This window comes from Phoca vitulina, unplaced genomic scaffold, assembly GCF_004348235.1.
Source record: "Phoca vitulina isolate PV1807 unplaced genomic scaffold, GSC_HSeal_1.0 scaffold89, whole genome shotgun sequence".
Lineage (NCBI taxonomy): Eukaryota > Metazoa > Chordata > Mammalia > Carnivora > Phocidae > Phoca > Phoca vitulina.
Window position 1 is genome coordinate 1,633,963 of NW_022589792.1, and position 26,124 is coordinate 1,660,086.

At 53.6% G+C, this 26,124-nt stretch overlaps 1 protein-coding gene across 12 annotated transcripts in view; it reads left to right on the forward strand.

Moving 5' to 3' along the window:
- SMARCA4 (SWI/SNF related, matrix associated, actin dependent regulator of chromatin, subfamily a, member 4) overlaps positions 1-26,124 on the forward strand; it is an 88,073-nt gene that overhangs the window by 50,034 nt on the left and 11,915 nt on the right. For 6 of the 12 annotated variants that reach the window (XM_032395893.1, XM_032395897.1, XM_032395898.1 and 3 more), the window contains 13 exons: positions 650-760; positions 2,319-2,561; positions 4,136-4,249; positions 4,950-5,057; positions 6,136-6,222; positions 7,042-7,088; positions 8,306-8,472; positions 11,107-11,270; positions 13,310-13,537; positions 13,789-13,887; positions 14,147-14,224; positions 14,860-15,078; positions 19,121-19,383. In XM_032395893.1, coding sequence (XP_032251784.1) covers positions 650-760; positions 2,319-2,561; positions 4,136-4,249; positions 4,950-5,057; positions 6,136-6,222; positions 7,042-7,088; positions 8,306-8,472; positions 11,107-11,270; positions 13,310-13,537; positions 13,789-13,887; positions 14,147-14,224; positions 14,860-15,078; positions 19,121-19,383 — 1,928 coding nt within the window. Of the gene's footprint in view, positions 1-649; positions 761-2,318; positions 2,562-4,135; positions 4,250-4,949; positions 5,058-6,135; positions 6,223-7,041; positions 7,089-8,305; positions 8,473-11,106; positions 11,271-13,309; positions 13,538-13,788; positions 13,888-14,146; positions 14,225-14,859; positions 15,079-18,567; positions 19,384-26,124 lie in introns of those variants that run through there. The other 6 variants (XM_032395901.1, XM_032395902.1, XM_032395903.1 and 3 more) reach the window with 5 other exon arrangements.

Below are 26,124 nucleotides of genomic sequence, written 5' to 3' on the forward strand. Positions count from 1 at the left end.
GGGAAACTGAGGCAGAGAGGGCAGCCCTCATGCAGCCAGGTTGTGTCCCTGCCTGCCAGGCTCCTGGGTCCAGGCTTTTTGCCCTGTGTTGTGTGGCTCTCTGCCACATGGTGGGGAGGAGTGGGGTCCCAACACCAGGAACAGTGTGTGCAGGGAGAATTTGGTGCAGTTAAGGAGCTAAGAACAGTTCTGCCAGCAAGAGCTTATGGGACCCACTGAAGTTCAGTCAGCCTAGAATGCGAGCCTAGAGAAAGCACCATGTTTATAACCTGGGGCCCTGGTCACATGGGTCAGGAGTTTGGAACTGGGGAGGGACAGGGCAGGTTTGCTAATTGGGGAGAAGCTGGAGCTACATCAGGGAGTGGTCAGCTGGGCCACACTCACATGGGAAGCCTTGAGGCAGCGGCCTGGTTTCCAGCCAGGAGGCCTAAGAGGAGCCCTGGGAAGAGGAGGGAGCTGATTGGCCACGGACACCGGGACAGATGTAGTGCAGACAGCAAGCTTCCCAGAGCCCCCGGGCTGCCTGTGGCCCGCATGCCTTTCTCCCCCTCCTGCAGTTGCCGCTCTGCATGTCAGCGGGGGAGGCCTCTCCACGGCAGCCCCCGTGGCCCCAGGAGGCTTGAGTCGTGCATGCTTCTCTCCCACACAGGGTTCTCCAGCAGCCAGGCGCGCTTTCGTCCCCCAGCTCCGGAGTGGCAAGTTCAACGTCTTGCTGACAACTTACGAGTACATCATTAAGGACAAGCACATCCTTGCAAAGGTAGCATGTCCTTGTGTAAAACACACCGAGCCCCCTGTGGCCACGTGGTGTCGGTGAACATGTGATCCAGGGTTATCCTACGTATGTCACGGAGACCAGCTCCTCAGAGCTTCTGCCCTAAGAGTTTCGTTACATTCGGTGTCTCCCAGCCCGCCAGCCCTACCTTTGTCGTGCCTGGCAGGGCTGTGGTGAGGCCGGCCTGTCTCTGCCTCTGGAGGCCTCGGCCCTCCATCCTTGCTAGCTGTCCTCCCGCACCACAGCGCTCAGGACACCAGCCCGCCAAGCAGGTAGGATTTCGGCATTCAGGGCTGAGACTCTGAGGCCCTTGGTGTTCTGTCGGCTGTGGGCTGCTGGGCTGGCACACGTTTGGTGGAGCTTATGCAGGCCTAGGAGCCTCTTAACTGGCAGAGTTGTGACGTCAGACCATCAATGAATCATTGAGACCATGCCTTGACCCAGATATAAAATAGGCATAGTTCCTTGCCTGCAAAAAGGCCGTTTTCCTGGTTTGAAGGCTGAAGATGATGCATCTGTTCTGACCATTAACCATCTGGTAGAGAAAAGGTCGAGTGGTCGTTTTTTGACCCAGGGCTGGATGTGTTCACAAGTCACCTCTAGGGGCTTGGTCATTGTGATGATTTGGGGTGCTTCATATCCATTTCCAAGCTTACAGATAAGGGAACAGAGGCCCAGGGAGCTGGGGTCTAGTGAGCAGGCTCTTCCCCTCAACTTGTGGTGCAGGTACACCCCTCTGACGTAGGGCAAAGCCTGGCCCATCCCAAGCCCAAGAACGAGGCTCCTTTTCTGACAGCGTCATTAATGAATGTCAAGGCCAAGAGACAGGGACTCCTCACGGGAGATGCTGTCTTGCCCTTTTCACTCTGGGCACCTGACATGCACCGCCTCACCCAGGCCTCATTGTGCCTGCAGGCAGTGGAAGCTGAGGCACAGAGCAGTTCTGAGGCTCATCATGGGGTTCTGCAGACTTAAACCACGATTCAGACCTGGGGCTCCCACCTGCATACTCATGCTCACCGTGAGGATCCACATCTAGCCTGTGTCTGTTGGTCCTGGGCACGGCCCCAGCCCCTCAGGGTTCACAGTCCAAACTTACCTGTGCCACTCCTATTTTTAGAGGCACAGCCTGATGCTTGGAAAATGTACCCGCTTCTGAGCCACATTCCCTGTAGACCCCCTACCCAGGCCCCTCTCTAATGAGTGAGGGGGGTGTTATTTGGAGGATTTTTCTGGGCTACAGACAAACATATGTAATTTGGGGGGAAACCAGAGTACTGTTGTGCAGCTTGCATTGTTCACCCGACAGGTCAAGGGCGTGTCTCCTGTGTGTCTGTCTGCACGCCATGCTTCACAGGGGCGGTGTTGTGTGGCTCTCACATGGTGAGCCGGTCCCTTTTGTCAGTGGACCTTGTCACGCGCAGGTTCTTCACCTGAATGTGCTGTTCCATCTGCAGACTCCCCTAACGGTGGGGAGATTCTAGCTAAGGTGGGGGCATCCCCGCTGCTGCCCCTCCCTGACGGCTTGCTCTTGGGCCCACAGATCCGTTGGAAGTACATGATCGTTGACGAAGGCCACCGAATGAAGAACCACCACTGCAAGCTGACACAGGTCCTCAACACTCACTACGTGGCCCCACGCCGCCTGCTGCTGACAGGCACGCCGCTGCAGAACAAGCTCCCCGAGCTCTGGGCGCTCCTCAACTTCCTGCTGCCCACCATCTTCAAGAGCTGCAGCACCTTCGAGCAGTGGTTCAACGCACCCTTTGCCATGACCGGAGAAAAGGTGTGTGCGCGTGGCTGGCTGCGTGCCGGCGGTAGGCCAGGGAGGGGAGCCGTGGGTGCAGGCTGTCCGTAGAGGAACTGGTCCCAAGTGGTCGGGGCCAGGCTCAGCTGGCTGCTTTCAGGTGTATACTGAGTGCCCGAGGCTGCAGGCCGAGTCTTCACGGAGCAAGGCCGCCTTACCGAGACTGATGGGCAGAGATCAAGAGCAAACTCCAGGGAGTCTCTTGGGGCTTCCCTGACCCAGTGCCTCAGGCACAGGGAGGGCACGGCAAGGAATTTGGCTCTGAGGTAGCTGTGGGGCTGGCAGGGCACAGCTGGAGGTCCCCAGGGTCCTGTGGGTCCCTCTAGACAGTTCACATTTCACCCTAAGGGCAGCAGGAGGCTCAGAAAGTTTCAGTCAAAGGATCAACATGGTCAGATTCTGTATATTTTGTTTTTAAAAAGTGCTGTGACCAGTGTCTCTCGATGTCTATATGGCCGTGGGTGGCATCATCAGCCTGAAAACCAGACTATGGCACGTTGGCCGTCGAGGGGCAGGTCTTTATCTGCTTGATGAAGTCCCCAAGCTGGCTCCCATTGTGAGCCCCCTGTGCTGTTTGGCTTTGAGGGGGTTTGTGGGCAGGTCATGTTTTCTGTTGAAGGAGACTGAGAGGCTGGAGCCTGGTGACTGAGGAACTGGGCACAGTTGCAGAGATTGGGGGTTGATGAGGAGCGTCACTGCCTACGGTGGCTGGGCCGCCGCTCTCTCCGGCCCCTGCAGCTAGTTCCTGACTGTAAGGTCCTCTGTAGGCAGGTCCAGGCCAGCTGAGGCCACCTCAGTGTCATCGGCGAGGTACGTTCTCCTTGGCACCGTGGAGACAGAAACCCATCTGAAGAAGAAACCGTGCCTTTTCCAAGAGTCTCCAAAGGGGAGCGCCCAGTGTTCAGACTTCCAGGATCCTCATCCTAAGCAAATGTTCTTATTTTGTTTATTTTCAAGTTTAGCAGAAGTTCTAAAGCTCTATGAGAGATGATCAGGGGACCCAGAGAAGATAAGTTTAAGTGTGGTCTGTTTGACTCTTTTTTAATTTTTAAAAGTTTAACTTCTTAGCAGAGAATCAGACACCTTGGGAGAGCAGAGTTTCTTTCGCTCTGTCCCTGCCAGGCTGAAAGGAGAGGATTTGGGGCTCCCAGTGACAGCCCCCCACGAAGACCACCCATTTCACACCCAGCGGTTCTATAAACGTGGTGTTTCTCCACCTATCGTTTGGATGTGTTGGCAGGTTTCCAGACATGCGTTTATATTTCTCTTGGGAAAAGAACCAAGTATCCTGTGTGTTTCTTTTCATGAGGCCTCTGGGGCGTGGTTCCCTGGAGCCTTGGGTTCTATACCCTAAGAATTCCGTGGAAGGTCCCAGGTCTCTGCAGTTGTCTAAAGGAAGAGGGTGCCCCACCAAGCCCCATAAAGCGTAAGGCAGTCTGACATGGAGGCGCTGAGGACAAGGCGACTCTAGATGACCCTGCGTACCCTTCTCCGCATCCCCAGCTCCTTCCTTTGGAGGTAACCTTGGTTTGCTTGTCTCATGGGGGTGCCAGGTGGACCTGAACGAGGAGGAGACAATTCTCATCATTCGTCGTCTCCACAAAGTGCTGCGGCCCTTTCTCCTCCGGCGGCTCAAGAAGGAAGTCGAAGCCCAGTTGCCTGAGAAGGTAATGGATTGTTTGGAGTGGATGAAGCTGAGGTGCGGTGTCATGCTGGGGGCTTTCCTGGGGTGGGCCCGGTCCAGTGGCACTCCAGTGGTCCATGCTGTATTCTCTCATGGCCCTGGTCTTCAGCTTTGTCGTGTCCCTGTGATGTGAGGATGGCCACTCACACGCGCTGGCTCTGTAACGTGGAGGCAGGTGCGGCTTCGAGCAGGGAAGCCCCTCTCTCGTCTGTGGGCCCGATGCCTGTGGGTGGGTCCCGTCCGACCACATCCGGCAGCGCTTAGTGACTCTGGGCTGCCCGGGCGCCCGCTCACACCATAGGATGGCTCTGGCTTCTCGCTCGGGAACCCAGTCCCCTGGCTGCCCCCCCAGGACGCCCTCCCCTCCCCCCGTCGGGCACGCAGTACTTGCCCTTTGGTTCCCAGTGGGCTGTAGAGGAGCTTGGGGAAGGTAGCCAAGTCGCCCCTTCAGGCCCAGGACGTCCCTTCTACGTTTCTCTGTCCCACTGCACCTACCATAGGCCACCTCCCCTTGTTCCCTGACTGTGGGGGCTCCTCACCATCATCCCCTTGTGCCCTCTTCTGAGCACACACACATCCTGGGATCCAGGGTACCTCTGAGAGGCTGAGACCGGAGATGGCCCCGGGCTGGGCGTTCGGCTCAGGGAGTCTCTGCTCTGACTGGTGATGCATGTCCCCTGCAGGTGGAATATGTCATCAAGTGTGACATGTCTGCACTACAGCGCGTGCTCTATCGGCACATGCAGGCCAAGGGGGTGCTGCTCACCGACGGCTCCGAGAAGGACAAGAAGGTTCGCCACAGGCCCCTCCCCTTCCCCGTCTGGATGTCCAAGGCCGGTGTGGGGGGTTCGAGCACCCTGTCATCAGCAGGGCCTTCCGCCCCCTTGGAGTTTACTGGGGAGGTCAAGGCCTGATCAGTGATGATCACAAGGGCATCACATAGCTATTGTTAAATCATAGCTGATGGGAACAGCCTCGTTCAGTAAGGCTGACACATGAGGGGCTAATGGCCCATCTGCAGGGAGTCCCCTAAGACCCTCCCAGTCTGTCACTATCTGGTGTCCTCGGCTTATGAATTGCTGGTCTCCTGCAGATGCATCCATCAACAGGGCAGAGCCCAGCAGGACCTCCAGCAGAGTTAGAATGTTCTCATGAGCCTCACCTTCCCAGCTGGGAAAAAGCTGACTCAACAGCCATGGCCACTAAGCCCCTTCACCTTATTACTAAGTGAGGCTGAGGTGATATGGAATGAGGGCTGGGCAGGCTGCCGTCTCCTGGGACCACTCTGAGGTCCCAGACCCAACCCACCCCAGCTCCCCTCATCAGGACAGAAATGTCCTCCCAGGTACCTCGATTCTACACCCCATGCCTTGGGCTTGGCCCCGCCTCCCCATGTCTCCATGTGTTCCTTGGGCCCTTTCTTACCTGAGCAGGTGCCGCAGCATGTTTCCTGGATTACTTCTTGGCCCGCAGCCAGCACCCACCCCCGCATTCTTCCTTCTCTCTGTAGCCAGAAATCTTCCTAAGTTGTCATGGCCCATCTGGCTGCAGCCCCACAGGGACTCCCCACAATGCCCACAGCCAAGGAAAATGTTAGTCCTTCAGCGTCAGCCGTTTACCAGTCTTCCTTCCCTTCTGTCCTGCAGCCCCTTCCAGCCAGCCCCTCCCGCGTGTCAGGCTGTCTCTGCTCCCCCAGAGTTGGCTTCGAGCCCTCTGTGCCTCCACAGGAGCTAGCCCCTCACTCCCAATTACTCTGCCACAGGCCAAACCTGCCCGGAAGTGTCCCCTTCTGTAGTCCGCCTCCCACCCCACCCCCAACCCCGCCCTGGGAGCAAGACCCAGTACAGAGCCTCTCTTCTGCCTCCCCAGGGCAAAGGCGGCACCAAGACCCTGATGAACACCATCATGCAGCTGCGGAAGATCTGCAACCATCCGTACATGTTCCAGCACATCGAGGTGAGCATCGCCAGGGACAGCAGGCCCTCGCTTCCGCCAGAGACATCTGTCTGTACAGAGGCTGACGCAGAGCTAGGGCGTCTGTCTATGACGGCTTTAGTAAAAATACTTTTTAATAATTTAAATAGGTAATGCCTATATAGTGTTTCACTATTGATTTTCTGTTTATTAGTGTTCATTGTAAGGAATGGAAACAATGTAGAAAATACATGATGGAAATGAAAGCTTCAGAAAGTGTGCCCTCAGATAGCCACAGAAGGCATTCGAAGACTCTTCTCTGGGGTTACTTTTCCTACCTGAGAAGGTCCTATTGTCTCTGCTGCTTGGCACACTAGCTTTTCCCACTCAGTGACATGGGGGGCTGTTCGTGGTTTGGAGCATCGAGAGCAACCTTCCTTGTCATGAAGTCTCTGGGTCAGAACTTTTTTGGGCCACGATACCCTATGAGAGTCCGGATTCTTGCTTCTGAATTGCACATGTATGTCAGTACTTTTTGTGTGAAGTGTTGGGATCTCTGCAAATCTCTTCATGTCCCTGGGATTCCATCCCGGCACTCCAAGGATGGTCTCAGATACACACTGTCCTCGTGCACTCATTTCGTGGTTAACAGTGGTCTATCGTGACTGACTTTTCTTGGTTGGAGAAGCCTGAGGGAAGGGACGTCGACCGAATGGAAAAGCAGTGTGCAGCGTCCGTATTTGGCTCCTGAGCCACCTCAGAGCCACTGTGGATCGCTGAGCACCAGTGTGGGGGCTCCGGGGTGTGGGGCTGGGTGGCCTCTTCCTGCCCCGTACTGACCTATCTCTCATTCTGTTGCAGGAGTCCTTCTCCGAGCACTTGGGGTTTACCGGTGGCATTGTGCAAGGGTGAGAAGCTTCCCCGTGAAGGGGGTGGGCACGCTGTCCACGTGAAGGTCTTTTTCACTTCTTGATCGGCTTTATTGCTCTCGTGACATTTGTCCAATTTCAGAGGCACTATATTCATGGCAGAAAATTTAGAAAATAGAGACAAACCCAAAGAAGGGAATAGAAATCCTCCATTAATCTTGAGAGGCAGACCTGGCTTCCAGGCCTCACAGCGCCACATCCGGGCTCTGTGACACTTGACAGCCTTCTTAATCACTCTGAGCCTAAACTCTGCTAAGAGAGATGATATCGAATCCACCTTGTCATGGGTGTTTCTTTCCAGCATTTTTTTTTAAAGATTTTATTTATTTGAGGGAGAGAGCGAACATGCACGAGCAGGGGGAGGGGGAGAGGGATAAGGGTCCTGGCATCATGACCTGAGCCGAAGGCAGACACTTGACCAGCTGAGCCATCAAGGCGCCCCTCCAGCATAGATGATGCAACCCAGGCTTCCTTAATCCCTGGTGCTGGAGGTGGGTACCCTGGCTAGGTTTCATCATTGCAAACAGCCTTGCTCTAGAGCTGAGGCCACCAGCAGTTCTCTGAGCTAGTAAATGGTTTTGAAGAATAGAGGCACCAAATAAAAGATCAGAAAGTTCTTTTGCTATATTTTTTTTATACCAAATTGCATCATGGGGGGCTCACAGACCTGGGTTTGAGTCCTGGCCCTGGCACATCAGCAGCCATATCACACTGTCCCCCCAGCCTCAGTCTGCACAGCTGTAAGCTGGGGGTTGTTGACTACAGGGAATGAGAAAAGCTGCAGTGACCCTTAACCCTACATGAGGTGCCGGTGGGCACTCTCCAGTGTGTGCCTTTGCTCCTGGAGGTTCTCTCGTGGACTAGGGAGGAGTCCTCACTTCCTGTTGTCCCAGCATGATTGCTGATAGCATCTTTTCTCATTCTTAAAAGTATCTAAGTTGGATGACAACCACATGCTCACCTTTGACCAAGAATGGCCTTGAGCATATTTTAGTTGGGTTGAAATGGCTTTGCTGAAACTTCATGGAGGTCAGAGGGTCTGCTTATGAAGCCACTTCTGTGCCCTTGACCCCCGTGATGAGCAGCCTCCCTAGGCACCCAGGTCAGCCCCGAGATGGGAGGTACGCTTCCTCTCCTGCCTATCTGCAAAGTGCCGTTGCTAACATCGTGTTCTTCCTCCACTCCCTGCTCACCAGGCTGGACCTGTACCGAGCCTCGGGGAAGTTTGAGCTTCTCGATAGGATTCTTCCCAAACTCCGTGCCACCAACCACAAAGTGCTGCTGTTCTGTCAGATGACCTCCCTCATGACGATCATGGAAGATTATTTTGCGTATCGCGGTTTTAAATACCTCAGGCTTGATGGTGAGTATGCCCAAGAGAGATGTTTGTGGAGGGACTTGTTATCTACAACTGCCAAAGCTTCTGGCCAGTGTACCCTCCTTCACAAGGCAGGGCAAGGCCCGGAGACTAGATCTAGCATCAGGAGTGAGCGTAGCACGTTCAGGGACACAGGCTTGCAGGACTGGGAGGGAGGACTCTGCAAGTATCGTGACTGGATCAGAGCCTGTGGCCTAGGAGAGTGGCCAACCTGGATCTGACACCCAGGTCTCCTAAACATGAGGCCTATTGTCTTTGTACTACAACTCTGGGTCCAGTGGTTGTGGTGTACTATGCAACAGTCTTCTTTCAGTGGGAAGTGGCAGAAGTCCACATCCCTTGGACATCAGGAAAAAGTATACTGAGCCCCAGGGGTTATTCTTGCTTCAGGTACAGCTGGATCCAGGTGTCTAGATGATGTTGCTGGGGCTTTTCTCAAGCTCTTGGTTCCACTGTCCTCCATCTTGGCTTCATTCTCAGGCATCCTGTCCAGGCTCCCCTTATGTTTTTTCAGTGTCCGCAACAGAGGGTGCAGCCCATCTTTTCCCCCAGAGGTCCAGGGGCTGGCTCTCATTAGGTTGCTATGAGGCACGTACACTTTTCTCCACTGCCCCGTGATTGTAGATCTGTCACTGGTCAGGCCTGGAGCTGGAATCAGGCTCATCCATGCCCACACCGTGTGCACTGAGGGTAGTGGGTCAGGGGGAGAGTGGAGCTGGTGATGCAGGATGACAGCAGGTTCTCCTGGGAACAGTGCTTAGCTGCGACCCCTCTACTCTCCTGGGAAGTTGTGTGTCTGCCTTTATCCCACCACACGGGAGCCCCAGGGAGGAGGGTGCTAAGTGAGATGGTGACAGCATGCTGGACATGTGGTCTGACACATGTCGATTGGCCAGGGAGGCCCTAGAGGAAGTCCCCCCTCTCTTTCCAACTGTAAGAGTGCACGGACTCACCAGAAGAGTGAGCTTCGGAGCCGCTGGCTTGAACAGAGTTAAGTCAGTAGCTTCTTTCCCACAGCTTCTCAGAGCTTTTATTGAAGCTCATTGCCAGGTGCCTTTCTCTGGCAGGATGCCCCAAATGTCTGCACCCTCATTTGTCTTGCTGTGCATCTGGTGGGACTGTGGTTTCACAGACTACAGACCTGTGGTTGCTGGGCTGATAGCCTGTCGGTCTCTGGCCTCCTCGCCCTCACCCACAGCCTGCCCTTTGTGCCCATCTTGCCTTCTGTCAGCCTCGTCTTAGAGTTCCGTCCAGGGCCACCTTTACAAGCGCAAATGACAGTGTGTGTCTCCCTGTGTCCCTGCCTCCTTCTGGGGCCTCCTTCCCACTCCTTGGAGACTGAAAACTGCACGCCTGTCAACGGGATGGCCAGGCCTTGTGCACACTGGGCCTTGTCTGTGTCACGGTGCCAACCCTCAGGAGAAGCTGTAGGTAGAGAGCATATTCCCTCCTGCCCCAGGAGGTGTTCTTTCGCCCCATTTCTTTCCTTGTCCTCCATGGTGAGGAGAGGACTTTTGGTGCACTTGGCCACAGCTACACAGTACCCACATGGTCACAGAGCAATGGCAAAGGACAGACAGAGAAAGTAGGGGCTCAGCAACATGTTGTAAGATGGAACCTTCCACCGTCAGAGCAGTGAGAGTGAGGGTGCGGGCTAGACATCGGGGCAGTGGGCCCTTGAGCATGGGCCTGCCTGCTCCCTGTTCCAGGCATCAGCCCTTCCTCCAAAAGGGGCAGGTGGGGGCATGCCTGGAGCCCAGGCTCCTGTGGGCATCGGGTCTCCATGCTATTCGTCATGATGGTTGGGCAAGTGGTTGGAAGCATTTAATTTTCATTTCTTTTTATGTTTTAGATTTTTTAATTTATTTGACAGAGAGAACGAGCACAAGGAGAGGGAGCAGGGGAGGGAGAAGCAGGCTCCCCACTGAGCAGGGAGCCCGAGGCGGGGCTTGATCCCAGGACCCTGTGATCATGACCTGAGCTGAAGGCAGAGTTTAACTGACTAATTTTCATTTCATCACCAAAAATGACTCCTGATTTTGCCAAAGGCACTTTGCTCTGAGCTGGCAGCAACCCAAGGAGCTTAGGTGCCCCTCTGGTGCTCACGTGTCATGGATGGTCACATGAGAGTCCCTGTGACTCCAGGAAGAGGGAAGCTATTCCTGCTTGCAGGGAAGAGTCCCTGTTGTAAGGCACCCATGTGCTTGCCTGTAGAAGATTCTCTGTGACTAGAGAAACCCACTGCAGTGTGATTGAGGCAGGCACCAGCCCTCTGGCCAGTCCCTCGTTCCAGGCACTGTGCCTGGGCACCCACCCCGTGTCGTGCTCACATCGGGCCCGTTTGACTCCGAGGTGACTCGTGGCCTGTTGGGGCTCCTTTTCATCTGGGGTAGGGGGTGTGGCATTCGCTCGTGTTCACCATAAACCTGAATTGCTCACTCATCGCAGCTCAGGCACGCGTGTGGAGCGACTATAGAGTTGGCCCAGGAGGCCTCCGTGGGACGTGTGCGGGCACTGTCTCCGCCCTGGAGCAGGTGTTCTCTGTGTCTCCTCGCCATCGCCCCCCACCGTGCCCTGCGTGGTCCCCCCTGCTGACAGCCTTCTCCCTGTACCCTGCAGGAACGACAAAAGCGGAGGACCGGGGCATGCTGCTGAAAACGTTCAACGAGCCCGGCTCCGAGTACTTTATCTTCCTACTCAGCACCCGCGCCGGGGGGCTCGGGCTAAACCTCCAGTCGGCCGACACTGTGATCATCTTCGACAGTGACTGGAACCCCCACCAGGTAAGGCTGGGCTGGCCCCCTGGTGGGGCGGGGGGACTGGAGACTCCCCGGAGACCCTTTCCCATCCCGAGTGCCCAGCGGCACCCACGGCTGCTGAGGCCTTTGTAGAGAAGCCCTGAGCGTATTCATTTTCCTTTGTCTTAAAACACCACTTTTTGCTTTTATTATGAAAAAAAATACTCCATTTCTATTTAAAAAAAAAAAAAATCCTGGTTTTAGGTAAATGTGTAGAGTGGAAAATGTCCCAATCTTACCAGCCGTCAGTGATTGTCACTTTTTTGTGTGATCCAAGCTTTCCAGGCCATGTTCTTTGTGAGCTCTCACACACTTGTGCTTTTAAAAGTTTGGGGGCATGTTTTTACACTGCTGCTCTTATTTTGTATTTATATGCCCTATCCAGGGCTCCATGCCAGTTACAGAGAAGTGGTATTTGATAGATATGGCGATTTTAAAGTGAGTTTTTAACTTTTTCTGATGTTTCATTATAAAAGTAACAGTCTTTTTTAACGCAGATATCAATAACTCAGCGTAAACCGAAGAGTCCATTTCCCCCCCCACACCAGTCCCGCGGTTTCTGACCACGAGCCAGCGTGTAGCTGTAGGCACACACCTGTGTTCTGGTTTTGATAGAAACACAGCGTGTTCTAGCACGTGTTCTTCCCTCCGGCAGCTGGTGTGTTTGTCCTCTTGGGGCAGGCTCACTGGGACTCCACACAGCCATCTCCTCAGCTGCCAGGTGTCCGGGCATATGGTGGCCTCAAGACTCAACTCAGACCTCACTTAGCAGGCATCTGGGTTTTGTTTCTCAGCGTGACCGCTTAGGGAGCTCTCTTGTCCATCCCTTGGAGTATTTGTACAAGGACTCACCAGTCAACCCTGAGACGGGGGATTGCTTGGCCCATGGGCATGTCCTCTGTACATTCTGGTCACCTCTGCCCAAGTGGCTTCCAGCAGGCTGCCCCAGGTGTCTCCCACCTACGGTATGAGCATGTCCTTCCCCACAGCCTGGAGGCGCTAGTGTGTGGATGGTAGCCCATCTGATGGGCAGATGCTCAGGTTGGTTACTAGCGTCCCTTTCTACCTTCAGCCTGGGGCGTAGTTCTCACCGAGACCTCCGTGACCAGCCAGTTTCCTGAGATGTGGTTGTGGTGTGCTGTCCCCGTCGGCAGGCAGACAGTTGGCAGAGGTCCCCCTGGGGCACGTGAGCCATGCTTGGCAGCACCGCCAAGAAGCATGCTGACCGAGCCAGGGAGCTCAGCTATGGACACAGGCGCTCCCGGCCCCCCACCAGGTGTGGCCTCTGCCGAACCCACTGGGTGTGAATCTTGAGTATAGGCCCATACTGCTCCGGGCCCGGATCAGGGTTTCGTGGGAGCCCTCCTGAGTCGCAGCCGGGGATGATGATACAGATAGTGTTGGCAGCCACGGCTACCATTTGGTCAGAGCTTGCTCCGCAGCGCACTCTGGGCTGAGTATACGATGCCATTTAGCTCCTCGCCCCTCACAGTCACCAGAAGGGCCTGTGTCAACAGAGTGAGTCCTGAGGCTCATAGAGGTTGGGCCTCGGCCTGGGCTGCACAGCAGGGAAGGAGCAGGGCCAACACCCAAGCCAGGCATTGCAAAGATGCTGTCCGGCTTCGGCCCTGTCCTGTGAATGGGTGCCCTTAACTGCAATACAGCCATCCCAAGCGCCGGGGCCCTCCTGGGGTAGGTGAGGGGACCGTGCAGCTGTGACATGAGCTCCTTGGGAATATAACGGCCCAGGACTTGCCCTCCAAATTGCACTGTGCTCTGGAGTACCTATAGAATCCCAGTAAGATGGGAAGGGGCGATGGGGGATCGTCATCCTGGCACAGGCTCCAGGTTGCGTTCCGGGGCTCCCAGCTCAAGAAGCTGCTGGTCAGGGCAGGCAGAAGGGCCCGGCAGGAGGAGGCAGGCACACAAGAACGGGAAGGCCTTTCCCGCCGTCACTGCGAGGTTGACTGCCTCTTAGATCTCCGCAGAGCTGGATCGGGACTGACCTGCCTCTCTTCCTCTAGGACCTGCAAGCCCAGGACCGCGCCCACCGCATCGGGCAGCAGAACGAGGTGCGGGTGCTCCGTCTGTGCACAGTCAACAGTGTAGAGGAGAAGATTCTGGCCGCCGCCAAGTACAAGCTCAATGTTGACCAGAAGGTGATCCAGGCTGGCATGTTTGACCAGAAGTCCTCCAGCCACGAGAGGCGCGCCTTCCTGCAGGCCATCCTCGAGCACGAGGAGCAGGACGAGGTGAGGGCAGCGCCAGCCCCAACCCCCTCCCCGGCGTGAGTGGTGGACGCATGAGCGGCTTTCATTTTTGTTTTTTTACCTTTTTTGCACTCTTATTTTTTTTGCATCCCTTTGGAGTAAAGGGAGTGTGGGCTGAAAGGAAAGAGGATGAGTACTTGCTTTTTCTTTGAAGTGGTTTTTTTTTTCTAAACTGCTGGTGAAAGACGCCGGATTGACAGCCCTGGAGACTGAAGTCCTCTATTTATCCACAGAGCAGACACTGCAGCACGGGCAGCGGCAGTGCCAGCTTCGCCCACACTGCCCCTCCGCCAGCGGGCGTCAACCCCGACTTGGAGGAGCCACCTCTAAAGGTGAGAGGGGTAGTTCAGTCTCCATGCCCATTCAATCCTCGGCTTCTCGGCTGAGACGGCCAGCAAGGGCCCTGATCCCACGGAGCGTGCGTGTGCGTGTGCGTGTGTGTGCCTCTCGCTGCCGTGTGGGTCCCCATCCACCGCAGCCGGCCTGGGACCGCCAGCTCATTGCCCATGGACCGCCGCCGCTCGCCTCCGAGCCCGGCCGCCGCCCAGCCCGGCCTCCCCGCACTCGAACTAAATGTGTGAAACCTTCTAGGAAGAAGACGAAGTGCCCGACGACGAGACTGTGAACCAGATGATTGCCCGGCACGAGGAGGAATTTGACCTGTTCATGGTAGGTACACCTCGCGGGGCGCTCTGAAGGCTTCGCGCGCCCCACCCTATCGACATCAAGTAGAACAAAACAGCTTAGTCAAATAGGACGAAACTTCTCAGGGACGGGGGTGTCCTGGCGGGTCGTGGAGCTGGGTCCTCTCTCAGGGGGGCCCCACGCTGCCTCCCAGCTGACCCATCTTTCTCCCGTGGTCCCCTAAGAGTATTGCAGCAACAGTGGGACACACACACACCCCCATCCCGTGTGTGATCCTCAGTCTTGCTGAATGCCCATCCTCCTGAGTGTTACGTCCTTGAGACTCCCTTTCAGAGGGAGTTAACGCTGTCCCAGGCCTGTGGTCAGTCACAGGTGCCCCTTAGCTCTGGGTAGAAAACACAAGTCCGCATGGAGTCAGAGTGTGGGCCCTTGGCCCCTCTTCTGCGCCTTTCCCATCTTTTCTGGAATTCTCTGCCCCTGAGGCGGAGCCCCTAGCGAGGGTGTGCTGTTGGAGCCAGAAGCCTCAGAATTGCTGTTGAGCTGCCTGGCAGCAGTGGTGCCCGAGGCTTGAAGCCTCCCCTGCCACACGCGCCTTGTGTGCCCCCAGCTCTCCCTGTGCTCACGCCTCTCTCCCTCTGTCCCCTGCCCTGCGCCCCCAGCGCATGGACCTGGACCGCAGGCGCGAGGAGGCCCGAAACCCCAAGCGGAAGCCGCGCCTGATGGAGGAGGACGAGCTCCCCTCATGGATCATCAAGGACGATGCTGAGGTGGAACGGCTGACCTGTGAGGAGGAAGAGGAGAAAATGTTCGGCCGCGGCTCCCGCCACCGCAAGGAGGTGGACTACAGCGACTCGCTGACGGAGAAGCAGTGGCTCAAGGTACATGCTGGAGAGGGCCGGCCAGGGGCAGGGTCGGGAGAGCAGAGATTCAGCTGCTGCACTGTGGGGCTCATCCAAAACGCGAGCAGGTTCCCTTCGGCCATTCTTGGTTTTCGTTAACCACAGCGACACCTCTGATGTGGGGCCAGCTCGCTCCGGTCCTCCTGACCGCTAGCACAGGAGGTTTACGTGAGGTTCACGTACAGTGCTGCCGCTCTCAGCTTGGTGTGCTCTTCCGAGGGCCTGGCAGTGGGAAACACAGTGATGGGTCAGAGGGTGACCTGCCCTCCCACGTGGGTGGGAGTGCCAGCGGGGGTCAGACAGCCTCCCTTGGGGCACATCGACCCCAGAGCTGGACCCCTCACCCAGGCACCCAGGTGACATGAGCACAGTCTTCGGTAGATAACAACCCAGGTCCCTGGCAGCAACAGGTGTAGGCGGCTAAGTCAGGGCCGTGGGCGTCTGGTGGGCGCACTGGGATTATGGTGACTCATCAGGCCCTTCCCCATGCTCGGGGCTCTGAATGCAGAGGTGGTGACTGGGAATCCAGCCCTGAAGTTTCATAAAAATGCCCATGAAGCAACCCTTACCAGAAGGCAGGTGGTGGCGTTCAGCTGTGCCCAGCTTATTGGCACACCCCAGAACAAACCATGTGGCCTGCCTAGGCCTCTGGTCACACTCCCTGGAGTTCCTCTTGATTGACTGCAGCCCCAGTGCCCCCTCAGTCCACGAGGTCAGGCAGCCCTGGCCCTGTCCTAAAAGCTCAGAACCACCCAGACTAGTGAGCTCGCTGGCTCAGCTGTGCTCTTGAGGGAGCCGCTGAAACGTGCCAGGGAACCAGTGACCCTCGGGTAGGGCAGGTGCTTGTCCTGCTCCTCACCCGTCGGCCCCGAGCTCCGGGCGATGGAACCTAGGCCCAAATGCAGGCGGGAAGAGCTCCCGTGGCTCTGCATTTTTGAGACACGGATACCTTTTAAAAATAATTGCCTGTGTGCTAATAATGTTTTGTGCACGTTTTGCTCTTTTCTTTTTTAATATAATTTATATAACACTGCATTCAATCATGTACAATTCAGTAGTTTTTAGCGTATTCAGCGTTGTGCAGTGATCACCACAAATGAGCATTAGAACATTCTTGTCACCTCAGAAGGAAGCCCTGTCCTCTTCAGCTCTCTTCCTGTCCCTTTATTCCCCCTAGATTTTGTTCTAAACATTTCATATAAATAGAGGCATGTGTCCTCCCTTTGGCGACTGGCTTCTGGCAATAGGCAAAATATTTAGTAGTAGGCAAGGTTTATCTGTGTGGTAGCGAGTACCCTTCCTTCTCAAGGCTGAGTAATGCTCTGTTGTGCAGATAGACCACACTGTTGGTAATGTCTTTGTTCGTTGGCAGACAGTTGGCCTGTTTTCCACCTCTGGGCTGCTGAGAATAATACTGCCATGAACATTGGTGGACAAGATTTTGGCAGAATATATATTGTGATTTTTATCACATGAATACTTAGAAGTAGAATTGCTGAATCAAATGGTAATTTTTTAATTTAATCTTTTGAGGAACTGCCAGACTGTTTCCCACAGCAGCCACACCATTTTACATTCCTACCAGCAGTGTGTGACAGTTACGATGTCTCAATCATCCTGCCTGTGTTTGTCACTTGTCCTTCTGACTCTGGCCATTCTAGTGGGTACACCGTAGTAACCTTGTTGTGGTTTTTAATTGCATTTTCTTGGTGGCTAATGGTGCTGGGCATCTCCTGAGGTGCTTGTCGGTCATTTGTGTATCTTCTTCAAAACTCTCCTCATTGGATGTGTGATTTGCAGATGTTTTTCTCCTATTCTGTTGCTTATTATTTCACTTTTTTGATGGTGTCCTTTGAAGCACAAATGTTTTTAATTTTGACGAAGTCTAGTGTATCTGTTTTTTTCCTTTTGCTTGTGCTGTGGTATCATGTCAGAGAATCCACTGAGAAATGTAGGAGCACAAAAATTTACCCCTGTGTTTTCTTTCAAGAGTTTTAGCTTTTACATTTGGGCCCAGGATCCTTTTTGAGCAGTTTTTGTTTAGGACGTGAGGTCAGAGTCCAATGTCGTTCTTTCACAAGTGGATGTCCAGTTTGCCCCAGCTCCGTATGTTGAAGACTTTTTTTGCCTCCCAGAGCACATGCTTTTTTTGTAAATGTCGTACTCAGTAAGAGTTTGTGTTAATAAAAAAATACGTTTACCCAAAACAGACACTCTCTTTTCTTAGTGGTGGCCACGTAACTGGGCCCCCTTTTCTGACAGCCACTCCGGTGCCACACGTACCAAAACTCTTGAGAATGGTGCTGGCACTTGCCCTGCTGGGCTGACCTGTGTGCCTGGGCCTCAGGACCAGAGACCCTAGTGTTGCGTTCTTAGGCTAGCTGTAGCAAGGACCCCAAAGTGGGTGACCTAAAACTATAGCAGTTTATTCTCAGAGTTCTGGAGGTTTGAAGTCTGGAGTCAAAGTTTCAGCAAGGCCTAAGGTTCCAGGGGAGGATCATTCCTCACCTCTTCCAGCTTGTGGTGGCCCTGACATTCCTTGGCCTGTGGCCACTTCACCCCTATCTGCTCCCGTCTTACATGGCCTGTCCCCCCGTCTTTGTGTCCTTTCCTGTCTCTCATGGGGACATTCTCATTGGAGTTGGGGCTCACCCTGACAGAGGATGACTTCATTTTTGCTCTTTAATTAAACCTGTAAAGATCCTATTTTGAAATAAGATCACATTCTGAAGTTCCAGGTGGACATGAACTTTAGGGGACACTATTCAACCCCCCGTACCCCCCTGGGCTCGCAGTGCACGTCCTCCCCCATGCCAGCCTTACAGTCCCTCCTGCCTGCCACATGCCCTTCATGCTGTTCCTTTGGCCTGGATGCCTTACCCACCCCCACCCTTCAGATCTCAGCCTAAGTGCCACCTCCTCTCCGATGCTCCCCTGACCCCTGGCCAGGGCACGTGTGCTCCACCATCAGAACACCACTCACCCTCCCTCCTGGCAGTCAACACGCTTGTCACCATGTCTGCGAGATGTTTGCTTACTGTCTTCCCTCCATGAGGGGTTTTCTCATGCTGTGTCCTCAGTGCCTGGCCCTGTGCTCGCAGTCACAGCTGATAAATGTGAGATGGACAACCAGAACATCCCTTGGAGCCCTGCCCCAGCTCCCTTTTCTGATTGCAGGCTCCTCTGGCTTCTCATCTATTTGTGGGGATAAAATGTGCAAACGAGTCCTTATCATTGAGAATGAATCAATTGGTGTTGTTCAGAAATTAATCTTGTTCACAGTCAGGTCCTTCTGCTCAGCAGTTTCACTACCCGGAGTCTATGTACAAGTAACACGGCTGGCAGTCACGGCATTGGTCCGACTAGCACCCCGCCCCCAAATGGAAACAGCCGAAATGCCCAAGAAAGTCTAAATGAGGGTATGTTGTACAATGAAATACTAAACCGACATCAAAAATTACGTTGCAGAAAAGCGACAGGAAGTACATCCAGGACATAGTAATCAAAAACGTGAGTCCCGGTACGGCGTGTGGATACGCTGCCATCGCTGTCCTCGGTGCCGCACGCGTACGTGGGAAGGGCCGGGAGAGTCCTGGCTTGGCCGGTGGTGATGGCTGCACACAGTGTGAACGTACCTAATGCCCCCGAAGTGCACTCTTAAAAATGGTTAAGTGGTCAGTTTTGTGTTATGTACATCTTGCCACAATTTTTAAGAAAAATGCCGAGGCTCTAGAGCAGAAGTATTAATAGTGTCACCTCCGGGTGGAGGGATTCCAGGGTCCAAGTCTTCGGGCTCCCTTCGGTGGGGATGTGCCTCTTTAATTGGTAAAGAAATGCAACTGTTGATTTGTTAAGGCCAGGCATGGGCAGGGAGCACCTGGGGGGGCAGAGCCAGCCTGTCGTGGCCTCTCGGAACCCACCTGGGGCCCCCAGCGTGTCCCGCCCTGCCGGGGCCTGCGGGTTTGCGCTGCGGCCTTTGCTTGTCCACCTCGGTGCTGGCTGTCCTATTTTACCACTATTGACCCTGAAGGCCATCGAGGAGGGCACGCTGGAGGAGATCGAAGAGGAGGTCCGGCAGAAGAAATCGTCTCGGAAGCGCAAGCGGGACAGCGATGCCGGCTCCTCCACCCCGACCACTAGCACCCGCAGCCGTGACAAGGACGACGAGAGCAAGAAGCAGAAGAAGCGCGGGCGGCCACCCGCCGAGAAGCTCTCCCCAAACCCTCCCAACCTCACCAAGAAGATGAAGAAGATCGTGGACGCTGTGATCAAGTATAAGGACAGGTAAGCCAAGGAGCGCAGCAGGTGGGCGTTGGGGGTCCTCGGAGGTGCCTCGCCTGGCCCTCCGGTCACTGCACACACATTGCTGGCCTGTCTTTGTCTCGGTACGCCTGCCCTCGTGGGACTTACGTTCTGCAAGAGGCAAGCACTCTGTCAACTGTGATGAGAGAGGGAAGAGAAAATGTCGTGGGGAGGTGGAGACGGGGCTGTTTTCAGGGATGGCGACGTTTGAGGGGGAGCCCTGAGGAATGGAGGCCTGGGGCCAAGTGCTCCAGCAGAGGCAGGAGCCGGGGGAGAGGTGATGGGTGGGGGGAGGGAGAGGGAGGGACCAGTGCGGTGATGGGCGCCGATTGCACGGCTGGTAGACTGTAGTGAGAGGGCCCGTGTGGCTGGAGCTAAGACGAAGCAGCTTTCCTTCTCTAGACTTTCTATCCTCTCCCCACACTTGGATGACGTGCCAGCCCAGGTCCCACCATGGGCCATCACGGGTGGGCCGCTTGTTGCGAAGACTAACCAGGCTCCGCTCCGGGATTTGGGGTCCCTGCCCGCCCAGACACACAAAATAGGAGACTGCAGCAGATCTGTTTGTGGATCACAAGTACCATTTAAATAAGAAAATAACGGTTCTGCCAGGCCCTCCCCGGGAGCATGTGCACGGTGGGCCAGCTGGGGCATGAGGCCTGCACTTTGCTCAGGGCTCAGCTCGTACTGCTCCCCCAGCATCTCAGTCCACTTTCTGGTACATACTGGCCAGTACCAGCTTGATTTTATAGTAACATGTGGCAGTCATTAAGCAAAGTAAGGGTAAATTGTAATCTGTAGGAGGGAAAAGTGTCGAGGTGTAAGCCTCAGTGCATCATTTGAAGAGGCTCTTAGCAAGTATGAAATTCTGGGGACTAGTGATGATTGTAGTACCCAAATAAAAGTTATAAATTGTCTTTAAAAAAAGAATCTTTTATTATTAGAAGAGAAACAAATGACTGAGAAAGGCTTATTTCAGCTCAACCACCCACCCTAAAAATGTGGCATCTGTATTGGAGAAGAAAATACCGAACTGATAGGCAGACTTCACCTTTGAGGCAAATTCCACAAAGAAAAAAGTGGAAGAGTCACAATTATTTGAAATATGGAATGTGCAAAAACCCAATGAAAACGATAGATCCCAGTGTTTTCTTCCCAATTATCTTTTTGCGAGGGAGTCTTAAAATTATCAAAATGAAGAAGACCCTTGAAGATTAGGGGGCAAGGATGGACTTTTTCAAAAGTCATGCTGATCTTTTGGATATCCAAAGCGAGTGAACCTTGACCTTACCCCACACCTTACACATGTGTTAAATTGAAATGGAGACATAAATGTGAAAGGTAAAACAAAGTTCTAGAAGAAGGCATCGATGAAAATCTTCATGGCCTTGATGTGTGCGGAGACTTCCTGAACAGCACACAAGCACCGCTAACCATAAAAGACTCATAAAGTAGACGTCACTAAAATTAAGAACATCTTTTCATCCAAGGACACCCTCATGAATCCCCTGAATACTTGGCACCGACTGAAATTTTAAAATGAGCAAAAGTCATGAACAGACATCTCCTGGAAAGAGAGATCCCAGCGACCAATTGGCATGTGAAAAGGTGCTCGGGATCATTGGCATCGACGCCGTAACATCAAGGTAACACACAATAAAACCAGAGATGCCTCCATAGACCCACCAGAATGGCTCAGATTCCTTTAAGTGTTGGCAAGGACACAGAGTAGTTGGACTTCATGTACTGCTTATGGGAGCAGACCGCTCTTTGGCACTAAACCTTCTGACCCAGAAACTCCAATCCTGGTTCCAGAGTTTGCTGAATGCCTGTGTCTGCCAAAAGACAGGTACAAGCACTTGCAGAGCAGCCTTGATCGTAACTGCCCCAAATGAAACAGCCCATTGTCCATCCGTAGGAAAACACACCAGTGGTGGCCTAATCCAGGAGCAGAATTCTAACCACCACCAGCACAGACATTCCGCCACTCCCTGGGAGAATCTTACAGTCATTTTGTTGAGTGAAAGAAGCCAGACGCTAGCAAGTACCTACTGGATGCTTCCAGTTATAGAAAGTTGAAAAGCTGATCCATGGTCGTGGGTGTGGAACAGTGGTTACCTCAAGACATGAAAATGTTCGGGGGCGCCTGGGTGCCTCCATCGGTTAAGCGTCTGCCTTTAACTCAGGTCATGATCTCAGGGTCCTGGGATCCAGCTCCATGTCGGGCTCCCTGCTTGGCGGGGAGTCTGCTTCTGCCTCTCCCTCTGCTCCTCCTCCTGCTCCTGCTCTCTCTCTTTTTCAAATAAATAAAATTTAAAAAGACACGAAAACGTTTATCGGGATAAACATTTGGTATGCATGCTTTCCTGTATTATGATACACCTCGGTTTTTAAAAAGACAAAAAACAAATTGCTTGTAAACAGCATCCTAAACTTGTTGATAAGGCCTTGGATATTTTCGAACTTAAAAAAAAAAAAGGTGTCCATATTTTTTAGTCATCTTGTGACTTACTGCAAAAGGCTCCTGAGCATCAGCCTTAGCCATGTATCACATGAGAAAAGTGGAACTGACTCCCCCAGCTGCTGCAAACAATGTTCTTCCAGCACGTGCAAGATGGGGTGAGAAGTCAGGCCTGAAACTAAAACTGGCTCTTAGGACTCCGTGACCCCTTGTGGAGACTGTTCGCCTGCAAGAGGCTGAGATCCAGTTTGGTGAAAGCCCCAGCTCTGGAGTCACAGAACTGCACTCCGAGCTGGAGTGAGACCCGAGTGGCAGGACACCTCAGTGGAGGGTTTGATATATGGTTAACATTTAACCCTGCATCCTCCTGGAATGGGTGGCATCACAGGACTGGGAGTTCTCCGTTACAGTGGAAAGAAACGTAGAGAAGTTACAAGTGGATCTTGTATATGTGCTCATTAAAGGAAGCCTCCCACATGCTGACATTGAGAAACGCTTGGTTTGCAATTGGAGCGGGTCCATCCCCTTGCTGCTTTGCTGGTGGTCCCATAGGAAAAGATCAAGCAGGGAACATAGAGACTCGGGAAAATAATCCTGTTTTCCTGCTTGAAAAGTTACCTCATAGCAAATACTTTCAAAGATGACCTTTGGGTAAAAGGCTGGCGTATTTAATGGATTTTTTTGACATTCCTTAACATCCTGAATTTGAAACCACAGGGAAAGTAACAGTATGGTTCACCCTGTTGTGAGATTGGATGAGAAGTGAGACCACCCTCACTCTTGACACCAACTGCAGAGTTCAGGGATCCCAGACCACGCTCAGGCTTGCTAATTATTTTGAAGGACTCTCTGGACTCTGTGAAAGCTGCTCAACTCAGTTATGATTTGTTACAGTGCAAGGACAAAGATTGGCATCAGGGCAGCGTCCTGGAGAGTTCTGTGTGTGGAGCTTCCAGTCGCCCTCTCCCCAGGGAGTCGCTGACAGCGCTCACTTCCCTGGCAGCATCAGGAGACGACTTACAGCACTGCCAACCAAGGAAGCCTCGATGTCTAGAGTTTTTATTGGAACTTGTTCTCGGAGACACGACTAACCACCCACGTGGCTGGCCTCAGTCTCTAGCTCCTCTGTGGGTTGAGCTGATGCCACATGACCCATCACCCCTGCCTTAAGTCACAGTCTTAGACTCTCTGGGCCAAAGGCCCTCAGGTAAACAAAGGCAGCCCACAAGGCAAGACATTTCAAGGGCTGAGAGATCACATCCTAGGAGCCCAGCATAAAGGCCAGACCTCTCTTTGGACCAGGTTAAATTCTCACGGCACACCCATCAGGCACTGGAAGGTTCTGAGGGACCAGACACCATGCCACACCAAAGAGAACCAAAGTGGAATAAATTTGGAAGTAGCCAGCACACACTTTGTCTCAGACTTCCTATATAGCTCATTTCCGGGAGAGAAAATCTATATTTAAAAAAAAAAAAATTTTTTTTTTTTCTGCTTTCCAGAACATTTTAATTAGCTAAATTCTGTACTTGAGTTAAACATGGAGCCTGAGGAGAGAACGAATTGTTACAGCGTGGTGTCTCCTGGACGCCAGTAAATGGTTACAGGACACTGTCAGCATTTGGATTCGATATTCCTGAGTCTGCCTTGCTGAGCAAGAGGGCCGGGTGCTGCTGATTGCACTCCAGTGCCCGTGGGAGCCGGGGTTGCGTCTTCCCCGCAGTGACTCGAGAGGAGTGCTTCTGCTGTGTCTCCGCTGCTTTGTGTGAGCGGGGCCACCCTTCTGTTGGTGGGCATTGCTCCAGATGTTGCTTTTGATTACATATTTCAAGATCTCCCCCGGCTGTATTTCAATACCAGTGCAACCACATTTGATAATTGCCTTTGTACTTACATCCTTGTCCATGTAGAGGTAATGTCCTGATCTAGAAGCGTTTGCTCCCTTCACACCTGTTCAGGTTCAGGACTGCCATGCCCCTCCCTCCCAAGGCCCCCGTGTCGAGTGTGGCCTGAAGAGGTGTGCCACATAAGCAGGGCCCCGTCGGGGGAAGAGGAAGAAAGGAGTGTCATGGGCAAAGGGGATAGCATATGCAGAGGCCCTGAGGCCGAGGGGAGGGGCATCCTGTGTGCAGAGGAAGCCAGCTAAGGCAAAGGGCCGTACCGCGCTGAGCGCGCATGCAGGACCTCACAGGGCTCCTTCTCCTTGGTGCTTGGAAATCTCAAACTGCATCGAGGAATCCTATGGTTAACAGCCAGAATGAGAACCGGAATTAAGAAAGTAAGTTGGAAGGTCGGCATTTTCGCTTTAAAATCTAAACATGGAAGTAAGTTAGGCACAGGTTCCCGGTCAGGTTGGGACCTTGTCATAGGGTGATGTGTCCTGTCGGCTGGCGTCTTCATCCCGTAACCCTTCAGGTAGGTAGCCAAGGTCCTGTCTGCAGATGCTAGTCCGTCGGTGTGTGCTCTGGAGCGCACACCTCGGTGCCTTGGGGGCGGGTTTGGAGAACTGGGTCTGCTGGGAGGAGCCATTTCAGCAGGGAGGCTCCCGAGGAGCCTGTGCAGCACCTGTGCTGCCCGCTGTAGGGCAGAGTCACGGCTGCTGTGAAGAGCACGTGCTGGGCAGGGGAGGGTCAGCGCCAGGTTTCCTGAGCTCCATCGTACTGACGTGACAGAAGGGAACACTTGTTCTCAGGAGATCCTCACAAGTTACTCTCGATGGCTCAGAAAGGTGGTGGGTGTGTTCAGGCTGCCAAGGCTAAGCCTCCCATGGCTGAGCCCCACTGAGCAGACCCTCTGGGTCCCCTTCCCCCTTCCCCCTGCCAGGAGGCAGCCGCTTGAAAAGGACTGGACGACTTGAGGGTCACAGAGATCTGGGCTCATCATCCATCTCCCTGCCTCAGTTTCCAGGTCCTCAGCATAGAAGTGGAATCCCCCAAATTGGATTGCAGAGACCCCAAATGTGAGATACCATGGGCCAGGCATGCTGCCTAGAGATCAGCCCTGAATCCATTGTGGATGATGCAAGGCCCTTGCCCCGTCTGTGGTGGCAGCTTCGGCCTGGGCCTGGCAGCCACTGCCTAAAACCTATTACCGCTTTCCCTTTGCCCTTCCGGGAGCCCTGCACTTCCCTGTTCAGAATCAAAGAGCAGATGGCTCTTGGGAGTTGGAAGCTTTGTACACTGATTTGCAAGAAAAACAGGCAATGTAGCAAGCCCCAGGGGAGGTTGTCTGGCTGAAGTGTTCCCCAGGAAAGGTAACTGCAGGTGGCTCCAATCCCCTCAGGATAGTCCCCTTTAGGGGAAAGAGTAGAGGGTGGGCAGGCCTGGGAGCCGTTTCATGAGGGGGCAGAGAGGCCTCAGCGTTCTCCAGCCTTGGCCTTTGAATGCCATACAGCCCTTCATCTGGAGCCCAAGCTCAGACTGGGTACGCTGCAGGAGGAGAAGCTAGCTCTCTGCCTGTGGGTCCAGCTCTGGGGTCAGCACTTTCTGCTTGGCACCCAGCCCGGAGCCTGTCCTGAGAAACACTCAGCTGAGATGTCTTGAGAAAAGCGCTGATCCCCATCATCAAGGCCCAGGCCAGCCTGGGTGTGTAGGTGCAGGCTGGGCTGAGGGCCCGGTGGCCCTTGTTGAATCGTGCTGAGGTTCCGAGGCTGCCATAGAGTTTGCTGGATGAAGTTGCACCTGCCCTCTTTGCCACCCTGCCAGTTCCGGCCCCAGGCTTCACTCCCTGCTGGTGGTTGGTCGTCACAGTAGAAGAAAACAGGGCAGCAATCTTAGAACGGCTTAAAACTAGAGTTACATATAAGTTCAAAACAGGACGGGTACAGACACTGGACCCCAGAAATAAGTAGTTTTGGGTGAACAAGTCACACCCTCTGCCTCCCACAGAGTCCCGTGTGAGATCCTTCTAAAGTGCTCGTGCATTCCGGCAAGCGTGTGCTCCTTCTGTACTCAGGGAAAACAATAAAGAAATGGTCATGAAAATAGAAGATAATCAACAGGTAAGACAGGAAGTATAAAAGGAAAATTCAAAATCGCTGGAAAATAAAAAAAGATGAATAAAAAGGTCCATGGTCAAGTAAACGAGAAATCACGAAAGAATAGGTAGATTTTATTTATTTATTTATTTATTTTTTAAAGATTTTATTTATTTACCTGAGAGAGAGAGAATGAGAGAGCATGAGGGGAGGAGGGTCAGAGGGAGAAGCAGACTCCCTGCCGAGCGGGGATCCAGATGTGGGACTCAATCCCGGGACTCCAGGA